General features: G+C 51.3%; 3 protein-coding genes across 4 annotated transcripts in view; all 3 read left to right on the forward strand.

Moving 5' to 3' along the window:
* Positions 1-7,848, forward strand: part of LOC125701361 (peroxidasin homolog) — a 42,894-nt gene extending 35,046 nt beyond the window's left edge. For both annotated transcript variants that reach the window (XM_048963346.1, XM_048963347.1), the window contains 7 exons: positions 436-1,939; positions 2,493-2,627; positions 3,107-3,315; positions 3,966-4,080; positions 4,444-4,537; positions 4,965-5,084; positions 6,354-7,848. In XM_048963346.1, the coding sequence (XP_048819303.1) occupies positions 436-1,939; positions 2,493-2,627; positions 3,107-3,315; positions 3,966-4,080; positions 4,444-4,537; positions 4,965-5,060 (2,153 nt within the window). In that variant the 3' untranslated portion in view covers positions 5,061-5,084; positions 6,354-7,848. The remainder of the gene's footprint in view (positions 1-435; positions 1,940-2,492; positions 2,628-3,106; positions 3,316-3,965; positions 4,081-4,443; positions 4,538-4,964; positions 5,085-6,353) is intronic.
* Positions 7,849-9,187: 1,339 nt separating this feature from the next.
* On the forward strand, positions 9,188-16,476 carry LOC125701364 (tyrosine-protein kinase Srms-like). Its single transcript, XM_048963357.1, has 8 exons — positions 9,188-9,874; positions 11,684-11,805; positions 12,553-12,719; positions 13,638-13,776; positions 14,166-14,324; positions 14,810-14,991; positions 15,134-15,290; positions 15,605-16,476. Exons 1-8 carry the CDS (start codon positions 9,519-9,521, stop codon positions 15,796-15,798), a joined length of 1,476 nt encoding a protein of 491 aa, XP_048819314.1. The 5' UTR covers positions 9,188-9,518; the 3' UTR covers positions 15,799-16,476.
* Positions 16,477-19,873: 3,397 nt separating this feature from the next.
* On the forward strand, positions 19,874-22,157 carry PPDPF (pancreatic progenitor cell differentiation and proliferation factor). Its single transcript, XM_048963373.1, has 5 exons — positions 19,874-20,009; positions 20,650-20,738; positions 21,243-21,320; positions 21,497-21,593; positions 21,846-22,157. Exons 2-5 carry the CDS (start codon positions 20,684-20,686, stop codon positions 21,955-21,957), a joined length of 342 nt encoding a protein of 113 aa, XP_048819330.1. The 5' UTR covers positions 19,874-20,009; positions 20,650-20,683; the 3' UTR covers positions 21,958-22,157.
* The last annotated feature ends 31 nt before the right edge of the window (positions 22,158-22,188 follow it).

The following is a 22,188-nucleotide window of genomic DNA, read 5'->3' on the forward strand; positions in this document are numbered from 1 at the left end:
CTGTTCCTGCATACACCGCAGCATTATTCAGCACATCGCCGAGTCACCAGCAGCTTCCCTGCTGCTCGTCACGTAGTTTGGGTGATCAGTGGTGCTCAGGGTTGCAGCATTTAATCCAGAGAGATGTGAAATAATCCCAGTGCTGACTGCAGAATGGGAACCAAGCCACCTTGCTGTTTGGTCTGCCAATCTCAGCAGTTCTGATTTCCATCTTTGCACGGTTCTCATGAAATGCTTTTCCCTTTCTTTTCTTTTCTATGGGTCTGATATTATCTTATGCTTCCATATGTTCTGTAAATCACATGTAGCTCGAAGATATGGTCCTCCCATGCCCGTTCTGGGAATCCCAGAAGCAGGCTTCCAACAGCACCCTGACATGGGAACCAGATGGCACAGTGACTGGCTCTGACACTGCGCTGTTGGTTCCATTTGCAGGTTATCGTTACAACGATTTGGTGTCTCCTCACTACCTGAACATGATTGCCAACCTGTCTGGCTGTTCTGCTCACCGCCGCACGCCCAACTGCTCCGATATCTGCTTCCACAAGAAATACAGGACCCACGATGGTTCTTGCAACAACCTGCAGCACCCAATGTGGGGCGCTTCTCTCACCGCCTTCCAGAGGCTCCTCAAACCTGCTTATCAGAACGGATTTAACCTCCCCCGAGGGTTTTCCTTGTCAGAAGATGCCAGGGACCTGCCCCTTCCCTTACCCAGGCTTGTCTCTACCGCCATGGTCGGGACTGAGACCATTACCCCAGACGAGCAGTTCACACATATGCTCATGCAATGGGGCCAGTTTCTGGACCACGACATGGACCAGACAGTGGCAGCCATCAGCATGTCCCGCTTCTCAGATGGAGCACCCTGCAGCCAGGTATGCAGCAATGACCCACCCTGCTTCTCCGTCCTGATCCCCGCCAACGACCCACGTGTCAGGAATGGGCGCTGCATGTTCTTTGTGCGCTCCAGCCCCGTGTGTGGCAGTGGGATGACCTCCCTGCTGATGAACTCTGTCTACGCCAGGGAGCAGATCAATCATTTGACCTCTTACATCGATGCCTCCAATGTGTATGGCAGCACCGAGCAGGAATCACGTGAGCTGCGGGATTTGAGCAACCAGAATGGGTTACTGAAGAGAGGGAGGATGGTGCCCAGCTCAGGGAAGCACCTCCTGCCATTCGCTGTGGGGCCTCCCACTGAATGTATGAGGGATGAGAATGAAAGTCCTGTGCCATGCTTCCTGGCTGGAGACCACCGTGCCAACGAGCAGCTAGGGCTCACGGCCATGCACACACTGTGGTTCAGGGAGCACAACCGCATTGCTGCTGAGCTGTCTGTCCTCAATCCCCACTGGGACGGAGACCTCCTGTACCATGAGGCGCGCAAGATTGTGGGTGCCCAGATGCAGCACATCACCTATGCCCACTGGCTCCCCAAGGTCCTTGGGGAAGCAGGAATGAAGATGCTGGGTGAGTACAAAGGCTATGACCCCAACGTCAACGCGGGGATTCTCAATGCTTTCGCCACCGCCGCCTTCCGCTTTGGGCACACTTTGATCAACCCCATCCTGTATCGGCTGAATGAAACTTTCCAGCCCATCCGCCAAGGCCACGTCCCCCTGCACAAGGCCTTCTTCTCCCCTTTCAGGATCACGCAGGAGGGTGGGATTGATCCACTCCTCCGTGGGCTCTTTGGGGTTCCTGGGAAAATGCGGGTCCCCTCAGAACTCCTCAACATGGAGCTGACAGAGAAGCTCTTCTCTATGGCACACTCTGTCTCCCTGGACTTGGCTGCTATCAATATCCAGAGAGGACGAGACCATGGCATCCCACCTTATAACGACTTCAGGGTTTTCTGCAACCTCTCGTCTGCACAGGAGTTTGAGGACCTCAGAAATGAGATAAAGAATTTGGAGATCAGGGAAAAACTCAGGAGGTACTGTAGCCTGGACTCAGAGGGATCAAAATCACTGGAGATCAGCTAGTGAAAAGCTTTTGCTCCTCCTAGAGCATCAGTCAAATAACCTTCCTATCAAATGACCAGATATTGCTGTCCACAGATATTGGGATAAGTTAGTAGCTGTGGTTTGAGAATAGAGTAAGAGAAATAAGGTCTCTTCAAGTGATCAGGCTGTTTGTGAGCAAAATGTCATCAGGCACTGCTGTGGTGTAGCTTGGGAGCAGACTGAGCCTTGGAGCTGTTTTCCAGAGACTAAATTGCAGTGTATGTACTGGCTGCTATGAGCTTACTCTTTCCAAGACAGACCTTTATCCCAGTGTCTTTTAGATAACACCACATTAGAAATATGTTCTAGATTACTTCCTGTCATACACATGCCTACAATAGGATCAAATTTTTTGTCTTTCCATTGTGATAGTTTTAAATGTTTGTGGGGTTTTTTTGTTTGTTTGTTTGTTGTTTTGTTTTATATATATATATATATATATATATATATATATATATATGTATGTATGCATTTATCCTTCAGCTTATATGGAACTACCAAAAATATTGACCTGTTTCCAGCCCTGATGGTGGAGGATCTTGTCCCTGGAACCAGAGTTGGACCAACGCTGATGTGCCTGTTAACAACACAGTTCAGAAAGCTGAGGGATGGAGATAGGTATTATCATCAAAGTCAACTCAACATTCTGTTTGGGGAGATTTGCTCCCTGTGAGGAGCGAGGAAGGAACAGAACTTGTCATTTTTGATTGTTCTTTGTCTTACAATAGCAAGAAGGGTCTCTCTGTTCAGGACTTTGTCACAGGTACTTTCAGTGTGTGCATTCATGCACACACCAATTCCCTTTCCACTAAGAAAGTTCTTGAGTTCTCAGAACTCAAGAGAATATCAGCTTCCTTGTGATTCCCAATTTGCTCCTTATGCAAGTGCCTTGGGATTCCCCTGCACAGGGCTGTAGGTACGGGTGGTCACACTCTGCAGCTCACAGGGATTCCTGGGTTCACAGAACTGAACTTTGTGTTCACAGCTGCCTGATAGCAGACTAAAAGCTCCTTTGGGGTTCTGGGTGCTGCCATGCAGATGCAGAGGATCTCATCTGCCATCTTCCTCTCTCATGCTGTGATTACGACACCCTGCAGGTTTTGGTATGAGAACCCAGGAGTCTTCACGCCGGCTCAGCTGACTCAGCTCAGACAGTCGTCCCTCGCTCGTGTCATCTGTGACAACAGCGACCACATCCAGCAGCTCCAGAGGGACGTCTTCCGTGTGGCATCGTACCCACAGGGCATGGTGGGCTGTGAGGAGATCCCTGCTGTGGACCTTCGCTTTTGGCAGGACTGCTGCGAGGGTAGGGAGCAGGCTGTGCCAGTGCTGTGAGGTGGCACTGTCACATGCTGTCTCTTTTTATGTGAAGGGTCAGGAGCTGGTTTCATGAAATTAAATGCATCGAATGTGGCCAAAGGTCCATCAAGGCCGTTCAGGGCTTCTCTCTCTGGCAGCTGGTGCGTAGGGAGTGAGACTGAGCAGGATGTGGGCATGGTGACCCCATAACCAAACTTATGTGTTCGAGAGTCTGCAAGGCTCCTGCATTAAACTGAAGATCCTACCATAGTCACTTTGTGTGATATTCTGGCTGCAAACACCCAATAAGACATAAGAATCTATGCACAATTAATCTCCTTCATTCTGCTGTATGAGATGCATAAAGGCTGAGTGGTGAAGGAGGGCAGCACTGCCCTCCTCATGCTTCATTTTAAGCCAAATGGCTCTATTTTATACACAAGTGCTAACACAGGCTTTCCTTTCCTTGGTCAAGTATTGGCACAGACTGCCCAGGGAGGTGGTGGGTCACTGTCTATGGAGATGTTCAAGAACTGTGGAGATGTGGCACTGAGAGACATGGCTAATGGGCATGGTGAAGGGTTGGGGTTGGACCTGGGGATCTTATTGGTCTTCTCCAACTTTAATGACTCGACGCTTGTTTGTTTCCTTCCCTAGATTGCCAAACACGTGGGCAATTCAGGGCCCTTTCTCAGCGGTTCCGAAGCAAGAGGTCTCCTGGATTCAGCTACCCTGAAGAAAACCCTGCCAAGCACAAGCCTGCCTCCCCCAGGTGGATATTAACACTTTCAACCTCTGTTCAGAAGTGTAAGAAAAGTTTTTAATTACTCAGGCCATTCATGCCTTTAACACTGGCATTTTGCACAGCAGTGTTTCACTAAGTAAATGCTGAGTTTGGTCAAAGTTATCCAACACTTTAGCAGAGAACAGGATTCTGCTTTTTAAATATTTGGGCAGATCAGGGTACCACTGAGTGGCTGTTTAACTGACATCTCTTGGAAGACAAAACAGTAGTTGGGCCTTTCAGCACCCCATCTTGTTATATGGAGGCTGATGTTGGAGAAGGCAGAATCATTCTCTAATCCAGGAAGTCAACATTTCTGTAATTCCTTTCCCTTTTCATCCCTCACCCCAGAAATGAGGCGACTTCTCCAAGCTCTTCTTCCAGAGAGAATCTTGAGTCCCTTGTGGCTGAACTGGAGAAGGCAGTCATTTCCCTACGGAAACAGGTAAAACTGTGTGCCCCAACATTCATCTTCCGTGGAGTCAGCCTGAGAGCAGGACTTAGCTGTTTGCTATGAGTAGTTTCTGTGCCCTCCAGATCCAGGAGCAACCGCTGGATGCGAGTAGCCTAGGATCACAGGAAACTAGCAGCACATAAAGAGTTGGGAGAAGATGAGTTCTTTGTGCTCAGACCTCGACAACTGCAGGGGAAGCACAAGTTTGAGACTGAAAGTGACTCGAGCTAGCACTTTTTTTCTTGTATTTGGGACAAGTTAAAGAGCACTGGCCCTAGAAGACGTGGTTTAGTGGTAGGACTTGGTAGGTCAGGTTGATGATTGGACTTGATCTTGCAAGTCTTTTCCAACTCGAATGATTTTATGATTCTAGCCAATAGTGAAGGCTCTTCTAAGATCTGCTTTTCATCCCCACCAGGTGCATGTACTAGAGAGCCAGCTGAGGTGGCACCACAGGAACACCAGCACGTATGAACAGGGGAAGAAGACTGGGGACAAACGGAGAAAAAGTTGACCGTATTGCCTCCTCATATATGAGGTCAGTGTGTTTGTTCTGGGCTAGGGTCCTGCAGGTGGCTCAGTGCTTGTGGAGGGACAGCTGTGCAGCCTTCATATGCAGAAAAGACTTGCAGTAAGGAATGGAGCAATCCAGTGATGACTGGGACGAGGTAATAGGCTTAAATGCAGCAGGTTAGACACCATTTCTAACAGTAATGATTAGTGACTCACCAGAATGAGTTGTCTGGGGATCTTGTGGCATATCCATATCTGGAGGTCTTTTAAGAACTGGTTTGGCAAAGATGGGGAAATACATAAGTATAGGACTTATGTGGACTGGGTGAGGTGTCTGAGGTTTATTCTCCAGGGATGTGGGTAGCTTTCTTCTAGCAACACTTAATGCCACAACACCAAACCCAACAGCCTCCAGAGGACCTCTGTGGGGAGAGAGAGTAAGAAGTGCAGTGATGGAGCAGATGGACTGGTTCCTCCTCAAGGTGACGAGGACATCTTGGCACATGGAGCAATGCATTATTTGCTTACATATTGACAGAGATTTCCCCCTTGACAACTGAGTCACTTTGCACCTCTGTGCTGAGAGCATCAATCCTATGTTTGCTCGACTCCAGCCAAGGGAGTGAGGCTGTTGTGTTTCTCAAGTCAGTATAAGCACTGCCAGCAGTGGCAGAAATCTGCAAGACCTCTGGTTCCCTGTGTTCAGAGTCACAGTGAGCACAGACTGAGTCCCCTTCCTGCCACTTCCATGGATATCCCTGCAGCCTTGAACAACTCGCTGGAACCTGCCAGTCTGGAGGAGGTGGTTGATAGTTTTTACGTGTTGCAAATTACTACTTCGTGGACAGGAGGAGTTATGCAGAAGCACTGCCCTGCCAGGCAGTCTAGTGCTAGAAGAAGCATCCACTGGAAGTTAGATTAATGGGGAGGGCACACCAAGGCTGATCTGTGCTGATAATCTCTGTGGAAAAAGAAGGAGAAGCTTGTAGACCGCCCATGCCATTTTCCAGCCTGATATGTGGGTTTCTACACATTTTCCACTTGAATACCGATCCCATTCAGAAATTTGACAGCCATAGGCTGCACTGTTACCCACACAAATTGGCTTTTCTTTGACATCATTTGCAGATCCTTGAAGAGCGCTGTAGGGGTTTTACAGGGTCCCCCAGATCTATTTGTCATTGTAAAGGATTACTGCTGTTCTTGTGCTGCAATCACACGTGCCTCAGGCACAATACAAATGGTGATCTCTGCCTCTCACAAAGTTTTTTTCTCTTTTTTTGTGCTGTTCCAGGTGTCTGGTGATCTGTGCTCTTGCTCATCGTCAGCCAGTCCAACCCATTCTTCAGAGGCTCCAAGCAACCCATGATCCCCCATGACACCCTGCCACCTCCTGTGCCACCTCTTGTCCCAGAACATCTGTCCTTCTGCCTGTATTGAGCCCTGCACTGCAGCCCCTCAGCCCCTGCACTGTTCCAGCCCTTGTCAGCCTCTAGGGATGGGCTCTGCCACCACACTGTCCTGCTAGATGGTGCCAAGATGCCACTTCCTTCCACCAGTCCTCAAGAAATGGAGGATAACTGAAGCTGCCTTAGATTCACCATTGTGCCCTTCTCCTCTTTCCATCCATCTTTGACATCATCTTCCTATCCCTGGTCTGAAATGTTAACTGAAAGAATTCATTACGAGACAAAACCTTTCTGAGATGCACTATCTTCAAGCCAGGAAACATCTGGAAAAATCTGTATGTGGTTTGAAAAAAGGAAAATTGAACAAGCATGAGATACTCTAATGCTAACAGAAAGACCAAAAGGAACCTGAGGGCCCTGGAAAGCATTGTGTGGGCTGGGCTGGGTCCATGCCTGCAGCAGTGAGCTGGATCCAGAGCCTGGGGAGGTCTTGCAGTTGCTTGGGTGCTTCAGGACAAGCTGTGGCAGCCCACCATGCTGAGGCCTGCTGCTGTGCTTTGCCACCTGATTGGTAATGGGTGGCACATCCTCAGTGCTGTGACCCTATGAGTGACCTCCCATTGCTTGCCTGGTGCTCAGAAACATTTTCTTCAATACTAACTGCATTCTCCAGGGTTCTGCCCTTCTGAGATTTAATTGGATTTATGTTTCTCTTCCCTTTTTTTTTTTTTTAAACTCCCAATGGCTCTTCACTGGAAGATGTGTTTTGAGTGTAAATGTAACAGGACCTGCAACAGAACCTCTGATAATTAGATGTAATGGGCGCTGTCATTAGTGAGGGGGAGCTGCTGGTTTCTGTCAATTAGTACTGGAGAACACGATGTGCAGTATTTGACACACTGATGAATGCAAAGTGCTGCTTGTGTTTATTGCTCCTAGGTGCTCTGCAACGAAACCACGACTGTGCAGCCAGCTCTCCTGAGCTGGTCTTCTGGTTTCCTTGCTCTTTGGAGGTGCTTTTTAGTGGTGCTAGAACTGAGGTCCCTGTGCATCCACCACAGCCGCCTATCTGTGGGCAGATTGGTTCTTAATCCATCTGTGTAAGCCAAGCACAGGGGCTGAGAGAAGATACTTGATCTGTTTGATAGCTGTGCCTTATCTTTTTCACTTTTCCTGTGTCCTCCCACCTGCCTTCCCCAGTGCAAGGACCCACATCTTTTATGAACGTGCTTTCCCTCATCTTCTCCTCCTTTTTTTAGGTGTGTGATAGTACCAAGGGGATTCAAAGCAACAGAGATGCTCCTGGAACTTAATAGGAAAATAAAACAAAACAGGAAAAAAAAGGTTGTGATTTCTCAGCAATTTCTTGGCGTGGGACTCTGAGCCGTGTGTGCATGTCCTGTGCAGACAGAGGCTGCAGTGATGAGTGTGTGTTATGCATGTCTGGTAAGCTCAGAGGCAGCATTTAGTCCTCGGGGATGTTTGTCACGTTGAAGTACTCTTTCATTTAGGTGCAAATCAAGGTCCAAAGCCTTGCGTGTTCTCTATCAGCTGCACTTGTCTCTTGCTTGTACCACCAGAGAATCCAATCTGGCAGAGGTCAATAAAGGTAAATCAGTCTCCAGTCTCCTTCTGCAAACCACAAGTTTACCAAGTCCCCATTCAAAGCAGCAAGACATAAATGGTTGGTGCTTGATCTAATCAGATAATCTCTCTAAATGCATAAGTGAGCAGGGCTTCTCCTTCCCCACAGAGCATGTGCAGCCTTGGTGCAGCCTTGTCACTGGGACAGCTGCCCCTTTGCTCCCCACGTGTTGCAAACCCTGAGCTCCATCTTTCATTCCTCTCCCCGGGCTGAGGTGGGAAGAACATGCAAAAATTAAACATCGGTTCATGCCCCCATCAGCAAGGCTGTGCGCTCTGAGCAGGGGAAGATCTGGCAGAATTGCCCTATATCCAGGTGTTATTTTGCAAAAAATGTTTTGCTGAAGACTTGCTTTTCTCTCCATCCCCTCTGTGCAGCAAGGTGAGACCACTACAGTGAATTAATCTGTTTTCTTTATTTGTTTTAGAGAACCTCTTTGAAAAACCCATCTCCACACCCAGAATGAACTCCCCCCAGCCATGACAGCAGGGGAGGATCGAAATAACAAGCTCAGGGCTGGGAGCTGAGTTCCTGGGGGAGCTGCTATTGCCGAGCACTGCCAGGCACAGAACTCCCACTAATTAGATGGAACAGTTAAGTGACAAAACCCACGCAGGGGTTGCTGAGGGGGCTGGTGGTGGGATTTGTAGCAGAGTGGATTTTCAGACAGCTGAAGGAACGCAACCCACATGCACTGTGTGAATCTCCATCCTTTGCTGGGGATGAGGGCTCAATGCGAGGGGCATGGAGGCACCTGGGGCTGATCCGGGGTGGGGGTCCATCCTGAGGCATCAAGAAGTGAATTCCTTAGAGATGCCCTGAGAAAGAGAAATGAATGGGAAGAGGCAAATGCAGGGTGATATCTATCCAGCAACTGCCCAAACTTCAGACCTCCTCCAGGTTACTTTAATTCTATTTTCATCTGGAAAAAAAAAAAAAAGGAAAAATAAAGCCCTCCCACACACGGGGGACCGCGACCATTAACGAGAGCCCGCCGCTCATCACAAGAGCTGCTTAAAGAGCAGCGAGCCGTGTTTACCAGCACTCTGGAAACGAGCGTGAGAGCGCACGTTAAAATCCTAATTAAAGGCGAAGCCTTTCTCCTCTTGCGAGCGCTGCCCGGCTTGGCGGCTCCAGCTGTGCCAGATGTGCCCGCAGGTCTCCCACACAGCGACGCGTCCCGCCCGCGCACTCACCCCACCAGCCCAACGGGTTTCACTTTCAGAAATAGGAAGTTGGTGGCAGTGAGCTCCCAGACGCGTGCGGGTCGGGACGGAGGTGGAGAGCTGCCGGGCGCTGCGGCGCGGGGCCGACGGCATGAGCTCCCCGACCGCCCCTCGTTGTGCCTTTGGGAAGCGCCGGGGAATAGGAGCGTGGTGACATCCAGGCGCTGCATCCTCCAGGGATGGAGCAGTTTGTCCGCAAGCGTTTGACCTTCTTGACATCCTTCTGGAACAAGCTGTGGCCACGCTCAGGGCCGGATAGCTGCTCGCTGGGGTACTTTGGTTCCGATTCTGTTTCGCTGCACTCGGAGCCCAGCTGCGTTTCCTTCATCCCAAAGTCCTCTCTCTTTATCGCTTTATACGCTTTCACAGCCCGCAGTGCAGATGAACTGAGTGTAAATGCAGGGGACAAACTGCGTGTCCTCAGAGAAGAAGGGGACTATGTCTTAGCCAGGAAGCTGCTGGGGGAACCGGCCACAGGATACGTCCCTGCTGCATATGTGGCCAACCTCAGCCAGGGCACCTCTGCTCACCGACCGTAAGTATCCAACTTGTCTGTGTGTAGGGTGGGGGGTGGCCCTGCAGCAGCACAACCCTGCCCAGGAATGGCAATGGGAACCTTCATAGGGCTGTGCTGAGGCTTTGCCTGTCCCTGGGCATCCCTGCGAGGGAGCTGATAGCAGTGGGGTGGAGGGTTCAGGATGGTGGGCAAAGCCTGAGGACATGCTGGGAACAATTATGCTGGTCCCCCTCCTGTGTGCATCATTCCAGCACAGGAGTAGGAGTGCTCAGCTGAGACATGGTTCAGTGATGTACCAAAACAGGTCCCTGCTTGCTCTGGTTCCTTTTCCCTTTAAGGGGAGACTGTGTGAAGGGATGGAGCTGAGGAAATCACCAGGTCCAGCTTGTGTCAGCTCCAAAGAGCCTGTGAGAACAGAGAGAAGTGTTTGAGTTGAAAGCTGTCAGGATCCATTAGGACCAAGCCATGCTTACACTGTTCTGGTGCATCCCGGATGGGGTTCCTCTCCCTGCTGTTGCCTCTCCCATCTGTGTGGAACTGGGTTACCATCCTCATCCAGGAAAAGCCTGGACTCATCCTTACATAAGGCAGCCCTGTCATGACATGCTGGGTAAAGTGTGCCCTGAGACATCGGTGCTCCCCGGCACTGAGTCAATGAGCCCTGAGGCCCCGACTCAGTGAGCAGGATGTGGGTGGGTGTGGGATCCCTGCACTCCCTCAGGGCTCCTGCAGCCCCTCCATGCTGAGATAAAGGGGCACAAATTGCAACCAGAGCCCGTCCCTCGCTCCTCACCCTGCCTACACTTTGGGGCAAATTGGCTCGATTTGGGACTGCACCTGCAACATGCCTGGTGGGTTTGACTCCCTGCTGTGTTCCTATTGCATCTGCTGAAGTGGAGTGGGTGTTTGTGTCTGTGTATCTATATGTGTTCTGAGAGCAGAGGTGAGGGTGATGCCAAGGGGCAGCCGAAGCGAGCTGGGAGCACACAGACTGTGCGGAGCCACAGGTCTCAGCTGGGTGCTAATTTGCCTTGCTGCAGTAAGCCCATCATGGTTAATTTCCCACACAGCAGATGCTGGCAATCCCAGCTAATGATGAAACCTCCGGCTTTGCACATCCCAGCTGGAAGGAAGCAGCCTCTTCCTCGGGCTCCTGTGCGTCACACAGGCGTCGGGCCCCAATCACTGACCTGCCTTTTCTTGCTGGAGATTTCATGCATGAAAGAAGGGTTTGGTTGGGTACTCCCTCGTGGCTCAGCATTGCTGATAGCAGTGCATCTGGTGCAGCAAAGGGCAGCTGCAGTGCACAGAGCTGTGGGAGGAAAACTCCCAAACTGGGGATCCATTTGGGGTCCCGTACCCTCCTTCCCAGCTGGGGCAATGTGCATCCTTTCCCTGGAAATGGAAATGGGCACTCCTGAGCCACCTTTGGAGCTGTATCCATCAGAAGGGAAAAGAGAAAGAACTTCCCAATTTTGAGCATGGAGTGAAGATAAAACAGCCTATAGCCTTGCCCTGGTGCATGCAGAGGATGAACTCGAAATATGAATTATTTGGGTCTTGGGGCACGTGGCTACGAGCAGATTGTTTGGAGAGGGATGAAAGGCACCTTCTGCTGAGCATTCCAACGAAACACAAAGAAAGCATCTGAAGTTGGAAAGCTGTGATAAAATGCATCGAGTGCCTGTGAGAGCAGTGAAACAAAGCAGCCCTGGTGCAGTCACTATGATGTTTATTCTTGCTCTGTGCACAGCATGTACAGCACCACTGCACTCTGCCCCTACTGGGAATCTGTCCCAGCTCTGACTGCCCTCTACTCTCCCCCAGGTGGTATTTCAGCAAGATCAGTCGCAGTGAGGCCGAGCAGCTGCTCCTCTCGCCTCCCAACCAGCATGGCTCCTTCCTTGTCCGGGACAGTGAGAGCAGCAGGGGCGAGTACTCTCTCTCAGGTAATTTTGGGGTAATTACCCTGAGAAAATGAGCACAGAGAAAGGAGCCAGGCTGGTCCCCAGGAGCAGCTCAATCAACACTGGGAGAAAAAGAGAAACATGCTTGGAGTGCTCTACAGCACCTTGTTAAAAGGAGCTAACTGCTTCCTAAAAGCGAACAGCTGTATGTACGGATCACTGCATTACTGTGGCAAAGGAGAGTGCATAGTTTCCATTGAAGTATGAAAGCCATGAGCACGTTACAGCAGTTTAATGATGGTTTTGCAGCACTAACTCCTGGGATTTCGTTCTGGTGGCTTTTGGAGTCTGACTTTGGCTGCAAGGTGTCAGGGCCTGGTGTGCTCCTGTGCACAGCAAGTTGAGCGTGGGGAGTTTCAGGCCAGGCAGCGTCATTGCAATGTGGTCTGATCCAAGTCAAACATCTCCAGCTCCTGGCAAGCCATAGCTCTGTGCTGCAGCATGCTTTCTGCAGGTACAGCTGCTCCTGATTCACCAACCCCACGCGGCGATGAACTCAGACGCTCTCTGAGCAGCTCGTTTGCATGGGAATGGTTTCCTCTCATAAAGCATTTCCTCTCTGCTCCAGCACCGCCTGTAGCTGGCAGTCTGCTGAGCCAGGCAATGCCAGAAGGAGGGGTGAACCCTGGGACTCCTTTAGAAGGAATTAAATATCCCAGGAGAGGCAATGGAGGGGGCACTGGGGACATGGAAAGGAGCTGAGATTTTCCCCCTGGGCTTCCCCTGCAGTGCGCAACCACACCAAAGTCAGCCATTTCCGCATCTGCAAGAGCCCTGCAGGCAGCCTGTACATCCAGAGGGGTCATCCCTTCCCTGACATGGAGGAGCTGCTTGCCTTCTACACCGAGAACTGGAAGGTCATCCAGAGCCCCTTGCTGCAGCCCTGCAGCCCCACGGTGCGTACAAGGCTGCCCCCCAGCTGCTTTCCCCTTTGGGCTTGGTTGGGTGGGTCAGAGACTAAAAGACGTGGAAGAAAGGAAAGAAGCTAAATAGGGAAGATCAGAAATAACACGTATCCATTTGGGATTCAAGCTTTGTTAAACTAAAAGCTATAACATACTGTTAGCATAACTTCCAGGTCACATTCATTGGCTGTATTAAGGCTGGGCTTGGTGTTTCTGTGCATGGAGAGCTGCCTTGCCCAGCTTGTGGCCTGGCCAAAAGGCACAGCCTTTTCTGAAATGTTTGCTCCATGACAAAGACTCAAAACCACGTTGTTACAAATTCCTTCAATACTGAGTCTGGAAATAGCTGCTCTTCCAGATTTTTCCTAGAGAATAATAAGACCACTTGGTTTTCTATGGTTCTCATGCCAATTAGTGTGGCACTCATAAATCCAGCTATGGCACAAACCCCAAATTACTAGCTAACTCCCTGATAAGAATTGCATTTGCTAGTTATGGCTTAGAAAAAAACAATTAAATATGTGAATAATTGGAGAGTGAAATAGGCTAAGAGATAAATGCTTAATGATTTGAAGCCTAAACCAGCCACAATATGTAATGATATTAATTTATTCATTTTTTATTCATTGGTGGAAATGGAGAAAAAGCCATCTTTGGGGGCTGATGAGGAGTTACTTATGCACTGTCACAGAACCACAGAACGGTTGGGTTGGAAGGGACCTTACAGCTCCCCAACCTCTATGCCAAGGGCTGGTTGACCCCCACCAGCTCAGGTTGCCCATCCATGGCCTCGGGTACCTCCAGGGATGCATGACACCGATGCGTGGCCGATGCCCCCTGCCCTGCTTGGGACCAGCAGCTGACACAGGCTGTCCCAGTGGGTGTGAGCATGCCATGTCCCTTCTGCAGACCCCCCCGGAGAGGGATGGCTGGGAGCGCCCGCGCTGGGAGTTCACCCTGCGGAGGAAGCTGGGCGAGGGCTACTTTGGAGAAGTGTGGGAAGGACTGTGGAGGAACACAGTGCCTGTGGCCATCAAGATCATCAAAGGTGCGTGGAAGGGCAGATGATAATGGTGATCTACCGAGTGTCTTGTTTGCTGCCACGGCATTCATGCCCTTTTGTTTCCTGGTCCTCTTGGTCACTGTGTCTGTCTCATCAAGCAAACTGTGGTTGGACCTGGCATGTAGTCATGTATGTGCTGTGTCTCTACGTAATGGCTCAGCAGGTTTGTGATAAATCTCGATGGAACAATGACAATGAAAATGAGATCCAAAGCCCAGTGGCAAACATCTCATGGGTGTTTGGACCTGAGATGCAGGGTGTGCAAATACCAGGCTTGAGAGACGCAGGGAGGATAAAGGTCCTTATGTCAGATGGGAGGTGCAAAGCTCTGAAGGTCTGAGTGAGAAAGGGCTCACAGCAGCTTTCTCCGTCAGCTGACATGAAGGCAGAAGACTTCACCAAGGAGATTCAAAACCTGAAGCGCTTGAGGCATGAGAAGCTGATCCAACTGCACGCTGTCTGCTCACTGGATGAGCCTGTGTACATCATCACCGAGCTCATGCGGAAAGGCAACCTGCACAGCTACCTCAACAGTAAGTCAGTTTATTTTTCTTGGCTTTTATTTCCTCTCCCAACCTGGTAATCAGACTTTGAGGGAAACAAGACCAACAGCTCCCACCAAGACCTGTTTTTCTGCCGGGTGTATCCCTCCTCCTCCAGACCTCTGGGCTGGAGCTCTGGCAGCAGTTGGTGCCAGAGGAGAAGGAGCTTGCAGGTAGGATGGGTTGGGAGCAGGCTTGCAGGGCAGCAGGTCACCTTCAGTTTTGACCAAGCTACAGACTTCTGCATGCTCTTGCAGCACAAGTTGCTCCTCAGGCTCAACACAGTCCCATTCCTGATGAGCACATGGCCATAATGAATGTACCACACAGCACAGCCCTGACCTCAGATTTGACTTTTTCATGTTCCCCACATATCTTCTCCCACACTGCTGGCACAGAGTCTCCTTTCAAACCTGAACACCCTAAAATAAATGTTACTAGTTTGCCTCAAATGCCTGGATCATTTGGGTTGACAGGTCCTGAAGGGAAGTCCCTGGGCACCTCCCACCTGCTCAACATTGCCTGCCAGGTGGCAGATGGGATGAGATACCTGGAAGAGAAGCACATCGTCCACCGGGACTTGGCGGCCAGAAACATCCTGGTGGGAGAGGAGCTCACCTGCAAAATTGCTGACTTTGGACTGGCCAGGCTCCTCAAGGTCAGTCAGTGGGTCACTGAGCTGCCCCACACTGCAGCCATCATCTGTTGACCCCTTCCCATGGCCTCCAAGGCAAAGCCCTAAAAGCAGCAGCTGCACTCATCTTGCAAGCCCTCAAACACTGTCTCCCTTTGTTTTTCAGGATGACATTTATTCCACCAGCAGCAGCACCAAAATCCCAGTGAAATGGACAGCCCCTGAGGCAGCCAACTACCGCACCTACTCCCTCAAATCCGATGTCTGGTCCTATGGCATTCTGCTCTATGAAGTCTTCACATACGGGCAGATCCCATATGAAGGTAGGGCTGATGGTCCCTTCCAGTATCTTGCCCATGCTCTTCAAAAGTCAGAGTGTCAGGAGTTGTCATATTATCCCTTCTGCAGTGGAAGTGGAAGCACCTCCTGGCACATGATATGGTTATTGTTCAGGAGAATTTTGGTGTTTGCGGAGGGATCTGGAAGGTGGTATGGACTGAATGATCTCTCTCAAACCAAACCTGTGGCAGAAGCCGTTTCCAAGCAACACTCGTTGATCTCTTGGCCCATTACAGGTCTACCTTCAGTAAGTCCTTTGGGAACATTAAGGTGAAGGAAATCTTCTCTTCCATTGCAGGAATGACAAACCAAGAAACCATACGACAAATCACCAGGGGCTACCGCCTTCCCCGGCCCAGCTCCTGCCCTCCTGAGATTTACAGCATCATGTTGGAGTGCTGGAGTGGCAACACGGAGGAGCGGCCCACCTTCCTGGCACTGCGGGAGAAGTTGGGCTTCATCTACAGGCGGCTGCTCAACACCCTGTCCTGAGGGACCTTCCCATCCTTCCAGCAAAACTCCCTTTGGGCCAGCTCTTGCCAAACGTCTCCTTCCTTATGGTTGCCCTCCCATAGGACTTGAAGGAAAGCACGTGTCCCATCCCCCTCCCCTTCTCCCCCCTAGAAAAACCCAACAAACAGCCCCTGGACCCTCTTGGTGAGGATGCAGGGAGGTGGCCAAGGGAAAAGGAAATGAAAGTGTGAATTCATTACTGGAGCTTGGCTGTGCAGCAGTCTTGGAAAGCCCCATGGTAGTGAAGACATCACCCAGTTCACAGCTCCATTCAGCCAGTAGGTGGGAGGTTCCTGCCATCCCCACACCAACATGAAGGTTTGCAGTTTGTTTTTAGTTGTGGCTCTGCTTGGTTTTCTTGTACTGTGTGTCTGGTGTCCTTGTCAATAAATGCATGTGCCTCCATCCCTGCTGCCTTCTGCACGCTGCTGTGCCAAAAGGCAGTGGGTTGCAACCAGTCCCACCCTTGCAAACCCAGATGGAAACATTTTGTGTGCAGACAGAAATGTAAGTGTCTTTGGTCTCTGTTTCTCCAGGTGGAAATAGGCAGCTCCTGTCCTGGCTGCTCCTCTCCAACTCCTTGCTTTGGTCACCTTCATGCCTTCTCACAGAGCCATAGAATCATGAAGGTTGGAAAAGACCTTCAAGACCATCCAATCCAACGTCAACCCACCCCACCATACCCACTAACCATGTCCCTCAGTGCCATATCTTCGTGTTTCTTGAACTCCTGCAGGTATGGGGATCCCACCACCTCCCTGGGCATGGTAGGGATGGGTTGACAGTTGGAAATAGAGGCAGCATTGCAGGTAAGACAGCTTCACCCTGTTATGCTGCAGTGTAGAGGCATTTAATTTATTGCTGTGGTTTCCTAAGGCCCCCTGGCTCCTGCAAACACCAGGCCTTGGTGTTACAGCTGCAGGGAGAGCTACCATGGTGGGATGAGGGATGTTTCAGTGCGCAAGGGGAGTGGAGACCCTGGAAAATAGCCAGGTCAAGTTTGGGATTTAGGGTCACAGCTGTGGTTCTTCTGCTTGGGAGCAGCTCTGAGGGTGCACAGATCTCCCCATGGGGCAAAGCCAAGAGATGCTTCCATAAGCTCACAGAGTCCTTTGGTGTGCATCATCCTGGGAGCCTCCTGAACTTCCTACTTATGGACCCAGGGGTACCATTTGTTCCTTTTGCCCACTCCACATACACTCTCCAAGGCTGGGCTGTCCCTGGCAGCACTGAAAGAATCCACTGAAAAACAGCAGAGGGAGCAATGCCAAGATGCAGGGACAGTGGGTATGGAGTATGTGAAATCAAAAAGTTTAAGCACTGCTCTGCTTGTCTGAGAAGCAGCTATGTTTGCAACATAGCAGAAGAGAATCTGTGTTAATTGAGCAAGGCTCTGTGATCAGGGGCCTGGAAAAAGGGGAGGTGGAAATGCAGCCTAGGTGTGCAATACTCCAGGATCGGGGCACATTTCTTCTGAGCCCCCAGCAAATTCCTGAGCCCTCGGGAGCTGTGATGCTTGTGAGCTGTGTCCATGTCCAGGGAAAGGTGCAGCTCTGGACTCGACTGTTCCCATTGGGAAAAAGCAACCCATTGGGCTGCCTGTGGTGTTTGGCAATGGTTGCAAGAGGAAACTTTCATCCTGAAAGCATTTTGCAGTCTGATCGAGCACTTACATACAGCACAGTCTAATGTGAAACCAAAGTCTGAAGCTGCATCCAATAGGTGATGGATTTATTGCATGCCAGGAAGGTACTGGGACGTGTTCATGGCAGGACCTCTGCAGCAGGGCAGACTGCAGGAGTTGCTGCCACGAGGTGGTGCTAAAAGTGAAGCAGAAGGTGCTGGGAATGCTCAGGGTTGCAGGTTGGAGCCTGCGTGCATTCGTCCTGCATGCGGCTGTCCTGCAGCAGCTCACCATGCAGCAGCAATGTCACAATGCAGAGAGGGGGTGCGGGGATATGAGAACATAGCCAAGCTGGCAGTGCTCACAGCAGCTTCTCCTTCCTCCTCTGCAGCTGCTGCACTGCTTAGGTTTGTCTCCAGCTTTGTCTGCTGGGTTCTGGCATTTCTCCGAGTCTATATTTGCTTTTGGAATGAAGGTGTAGCTGGGCAGGACTTACATTTTCTTTTATCACAGGATCTCAGCCTCATCTCCCACGAGAGCTGGAGATGCAATGGGTGACCTGGCTGTGTCCTAGCTGCAGGGGCCCCGTTCCTTTCCAAATTGCCATAGGAAAGGCAGAACTGCAGACACGTGTTATTAGAGACATCCGCTGCTCTGTCTCAGCCTGGCACGTGTTCTCTACATGGACCCAAGTTGTCCAAGTGGCATTTGGAAACAGTGCCAGACTAAGGCAACGTATGAGAGCTATGTGTCATTTGTTCCTATTTTTAACGCCCCACTTGAGCCTTTGTGAAGGGTCAGAGAGAAGCAAAGTTTCTGTAAGGAAAAAAAGAAATCCCAAAGTAGCAAAATGTAGGAGGTGGAAGAAAATATTTCTCATACTGGGCTGTTGCAGGAGCTCCTCTGACAGCAGAGGGATGGCACAAAGGCAGTAATGAGGGCCAAGGGCGAGCAGAAAGCACAAGCTATTTTGCCCAAATATGTGAGTTAATCAACAGCCAAAAGGCTGAGTCCTGGAAAGCAGCATGGGGCAGCAGGTGAGGAAGGGGACACTGGTTCCTGGTGGGGTGCTGCAGTTGGTGGCAGAGCAATGTGCTCCTCCAACAGAAAGCCCTATGGAAACAGGCAGAGGTCTTTAGGTGGAACTATGGGGTACCCTGCTTTTCTCTCCTGTGTCACCCAGTGAATCTCTGTCTCACTGTCCCAGTCTGGTGCATCAGTAAAGGGAGGTGTGGGCTGAGTTGCAATTCCCAGTTCACCAAGTTGCTGGTGCTATGCTCTCTGGCATGACCCTGCCATGACACTTGGCCTCTCCTTGGGTCACTCTCACCTTCCTGGGTGCAAAACCAAAAACCTGAGTGCAGCCTTGAGGCAGCTCTAAAGTCTTCTGAAAGTTTTGGGTTTCCTCTTATCATTAGTGGTGGGAATGAAATGAAATAGAGCAGCTGGAAGGGTCCAACAGCTCGATCACTTCAGTGCTAAGCAAAAGTCAAAGCAAATTATTGTGGGCATTATCCAAATGCCTGCTGAACACCGTCAGGCACAGCTCAGCCTGTGTGAGGGGCCCTGAGGTTGTTTTAGGGAGGGCTGGGGCTGTTGGCCAGGCTCCAGCTAACACAGGCAAAGCTTCGCTGCAGGGTTATATGGGGACGTGCTCGTGGCCTGGCCGTGCAGCTGCCAAGTAAAGCAAGGAGCTGTGCCCTAAAGCACTGCTATTAAAATACAACAAATGTGAGCTAAAGCAGCGATATTCCTCTCTACGGAAAAAATCTATGCGGAGATGAAGCGGCCCCTTGGAGCACAGCCTGGACCTGCTGCAGCATCCTATAGTGGGACAGCAGAGCCTCGAGCCAGGTGGTGCCAAGGCTGCTCTCAGAGCTGCTGGGGCTGTTTGCCTGGGGCCGATGGGTCTGCAGGAGCACCGCCGTGGGGCAGTAGGGGAGCTGGGGACAGCCTGGCTGCTTGCCCCATGCTTCATGAGTAACTGATTAACGACCAGAATCACAGGTGAGAGGGGGAGGAACCCCACCGTCCGGCTTGTTGTGCTTCAGTATGGGTCGTGCAAGGCTTTTTCTCCTAAATTAAAACCTCTCCTGCAACATCGATGCAGATGCAGTGGTTCAGAACCCCTTCGAATAGATATTTGTGCTACAGTTTTAAAGAGTGAAGAGGCAACGACAGCTTTTCTCTTGAGGGAAACGTATTTTTGCTTGGCCTTTTTCAAATGTCTTCGCACCAAATCTCAAAGCCAAGTCCAAAACTTCGGAACCCGCCGTGACCCGCCCCGCCAGTACAGCGCGCGCCGCCTGCAAGCCCCGCCCCCTTCGTGACAAAGTGGGCGTGTCTGTGCACTCCCCGATATTTGATTGGCTGTGCGGAGACGGGCGTGGCTACAGCTGCTATATAAATACAGAGGGGGGGGTTGGGCCAGCAGCGCCGCGGCTCAGGCCGTGCGGAGCGGTCGCCGTTGTTGCGCTCCCTCCGGCGGGGGTTCGGAGGGGCCCCGCCGGGTTCCTTTACCCTCCCCTTCCTCCTCCGGACCCCGCTGGGCCCTTGTGCCGGCCAGGTGCGCTGCAGAGCCTTCAGGGATGGGTTGGGGGTGCTGGAAGGTGGGGTAGCTCAGCTTTGAGCGTCGTTACAGGGATGCGTTGGGGGGAAGCGGGGAGGGGGCCGCTTTGGGAGGGGCTGGTTGGGTCTTGTACACCCTGAGGGTTTAGGGGATGAAATCGAGCTCCCTGATCGTGGCTGCTGTGGTTCCGTGTGGTTGACACGTGGGGGTGAGCCCAAGCAGCGCCGTGCCTCAGTTTCCCCTAGCGCTGCAGCTCAGTATGGGTGCATTGCCCCGGTGGGAGCTGGGCTGCACCCCCTGCAAAGAGCCTGAACTTGCACCCCCACCTTTGTTCCTTGTGCAACTTCATGCTGAGATTTCACAACTCCGAAGCATTGACCCGAGGAAAGTAACAGGATTGCTGCAGAGAAGCAAAACAACTGTGCTGGGCCCCAGGAAGTTGTTGCACTGAGGCTGTGCAAGCAGCTGTTTTCAAGGGAATTACTTTGGTTTTGCACAAAGCTCTGAGCCGGAGCTCTACAGCTGCAGATTGACACACATCGAGGACTCTGCTGGGCGTCGCACCTGGTGTGGTCAAATCTTTTACAAAATAATCAGTCTGGTCCCTCTGCAATTGTGGCTGTTTGTTTACTTGCAGGTTTTCCATCAGCACAAACCCAGGACCCAGAGCCATGGCTTCCATCCCATCGAGTGGCTCGCTTATGGCCACGCACAACTATCACCGAAGTAAGAGCAGAGCACGTGGGGGTGTGGAGTCACTGGGAGCCCACAGGATCTCCTTGGCAAGGAAGAAGGGTGCCCAGCAGCTCTGGCCAGCTGAGGAGCAGTCGTGCCAGCTCCTCTGCCTGTTATAGGATTATGAGTTGTAGGGCATTATGCACTGCTGCTGTGGAAATGAGCTGCAGAGCCACTCTGGGCCATGGCAGCCACTGCTGCCTCTCTGGGGGGTGGCTTTGTGCTCCAAGGGAATTGAAATATTTCTTTTGAGCTCAGATTAGGAACAGACTTACAGCATATAGGCTAAAGCTGTGCAAATTAAGTGCAGGAATCAGCATCCTCTTGGCCTTGAGACATCTGTAAAGGTTTCTGAAGTGTTCCTTGCAAGGCCAAGCCATTAAATAACGTCCTTGGGGGTGGAAGTATTTTCCTGCAGAAGTATTCAGGTGTTTTGTGTTGGCCAACTTAGCACATTTCCATGTTTCCTTCCTGATGGCTGCAATTTTTCTGCAGGGCGTCTGAGCTCCACATCCAGCAACAGCTCCTGCAGTAGCTCTGAGTATGCTGGGGAGGTCATCCCCCACCACCCGGGTGAGTGCATAGGAATACATTCCCTACATGTCCCAGCGAGAACATTCTGCCTTTAGAAATCTATATGGAAGCACTGAGAACAGCATGCAGCTGTGCACTTACTGGAGCTGTCCCAGCCTCTCCTCTGGAATGGCAGTGGGGCTGCCCAGTGTGCACTGACCTCTGCTGTCCCCCAGGTCTGCCCAAATCTGACCCTGGCCAGTGGTGGGCCAGCTTCTTCTTCGGGAAGACAAATCACCCTGCCATGACAACTGTGTCAGAGTCCCCAGAGAGGTGAGTACTTTGCTCTGGATAAAGACATGGGGGCAGAGCTGCTGTGCAGCACCCAGGGATGCCCATGCCACATCCTCAGGATGAGCCTAACCTGGGTATTTGGGAACCACGTCCCCATGGTGCATCCTGACCCCATGGGTGACATCTCGGAGGTTTTCACCACCTGCTGTTAGACTGTGGGGGGGAAAAAAAGGCAGGTTGAGCACAAAGCACCATGCTGCTTTCCTGACCCAACATTTTGCTCTCTTGCAGCTCGGGAGCTCTGCCAGTGCCTGTGGGGCCCCTGGCATGTGGGCTGGTGCCAGCAGCAGGAGGAGGACGCAGGCGGCATGCCAGTGAGCCGGGCATCGGGCCCTCATCCTGAGCTGCATGGCCCTTCCCTTCCCTGCAGAGCTGCTTGCAGATGTACGTGCTGCTTAGGGGTAAGACAAGGCAGCAATCTCCCAGCAATTCCTACACCAGCCTTTTACTATTTCTTGATGCAACTCTGTGCAGATTCGGTAACACGCGTTAATTGACTTTGTACTTGTACAATGGCTACTAATAAACTCAAGCAGCCTTTTAGGATGCTGTGGGTTGTTCTTTTCTGTGGTGA

Source organism: Lagopus muta, chromosome 16 (genome assembly GCF_023343835.1).
Source record: "Lagopus muta isolate bLagMut1 chromosome 16, bLagMut1 primary, whole genome shotgun sequence".
In the NCBI taxonomy this organism is placed as follows: Eukaryota; Metazoa; Chordata; class Aves; order Galliformes; family Phasianidae; genus Lagopus; species Lagopus muta.